Raw genomic sequence first — 1,109 nt, forward strand, 5'->3', positions numbered from 1 at the left:
TACCCTTTTAGAAGAGTGCTTGTGATAGCGATGAGGGTGCAGCATGCAAACATAACGGTCGATTGCCATGCAGACGAGGATAACAGCGCTCTGTTGAGTCAAAGCGCCTCTAAGGAGTGCCTGGAACAGTAAAAGTTTCCGAAAGAGCAAACGAGATTCTTCAAGTGTCGCACACTCTCTCTTTCTTTCTTTCTTTCTTTTTCTCTTTCTCAGCCTTTTCAAATAAAATAAGTTATAACTTCTTGAAAAAGTGCATAGATCGACAACAGCGAGATAAGTCAGATAGGCGAGAAGTTTTGATGAGTTGAGAGAGTACATCGAGAAAAATCTACTTTAAGCAGTGTCTCATACAATCATTACATTCTTTTTAATTTTCTACGAATCTAAAAATATTTTTCGATTTATTAAAAGAAAGTAACAATTAAGAACAAAGGTTATATAAGTGTGTCTGTGGCTATACATTGCTCAGATATTATTAAGAATAATTTATTATTAAGGAAGAAAAGTCACCTCGTTTTTTTATTTTTTCGTGAGAATTATTAACTCAACAAGCCAATCTTATACATATTTTGATGAGTTACGTAAAATTTTTAAAAATCTTAAAAAACAGCACCGATAGAATTGTTAACTCGAAACTTGTCCATATAAGAATAGCAGTATAAAACTATGAAGCAGGAAGCATTTCGTTTAAAATTATAGTTTTTTACAATAAAAAACGAACAATTTTTTTTACTAAAAATTGCATTGTAAATTCAGAAGTATATTGTGAAAGTTGAAAAATCTCAAATCAGCTATGATAAAGATTAGATTTATTAATTTTTTTTTTTCAAGAATTTGTTAAGTGTGTTTTGTTTCAAACTGAACGAAAACTATTGATGTTATATGATGTTATTGCTACGGATAAGCTTAGGACCAAGTTATGGTTACATTTTAAGTACAAATTTTATGTAACGCTTATTAATATATGTATTATACAGGATATTGTTCGAAATCCTATTTGAATAAAGTTAACAGACTTCGCAAAAAAATTAATAAAAATAGGCATTTCTTTTTGACTCTTCTAGGTATATGTTCCCTGTTAGCAATATGTATGTATTGTAAATATACAT

The 1,109-nt window shown here is 29.8% G+C and overlaps 1 protein-coding gene across 1 annotated transcript in view; it reads right to left on the reverse strand.

Annotated features, from left to right (window-relative positions):
• LOC108694846 (trace amine-associated receptor 9) overlaps positions 1-1,109 on the reverse strand; it is a 41,175-nt gene that overhangs the window by 29,742 nt on the left and 10,324 nt on the right. Inside the window, exon 3 of the mRNA XM_018204527.1 lies at positions 4-120. Coding sequence (XP_018060016.1) covers positions 4-120 — 117 coding nt within the window. The remainder of the gene's footprint in view (positions 1-3; positions 121-1,109) is intronic.

Source organism: Atta colombica, unplaced genomic scaffold (assembly GCF_001594045.1).
Source record: "Atta colombica isolate Treedump-2 unplaced genomic scaffold, Acol1.0 scaffold125, whole genome shotgun sequence".
Lineage (NCBI taxonomy): Eukaryota > Metazoa > Arthropoda > Insecta > Hymenoptera > Formicidae > Atta > Atta colombica.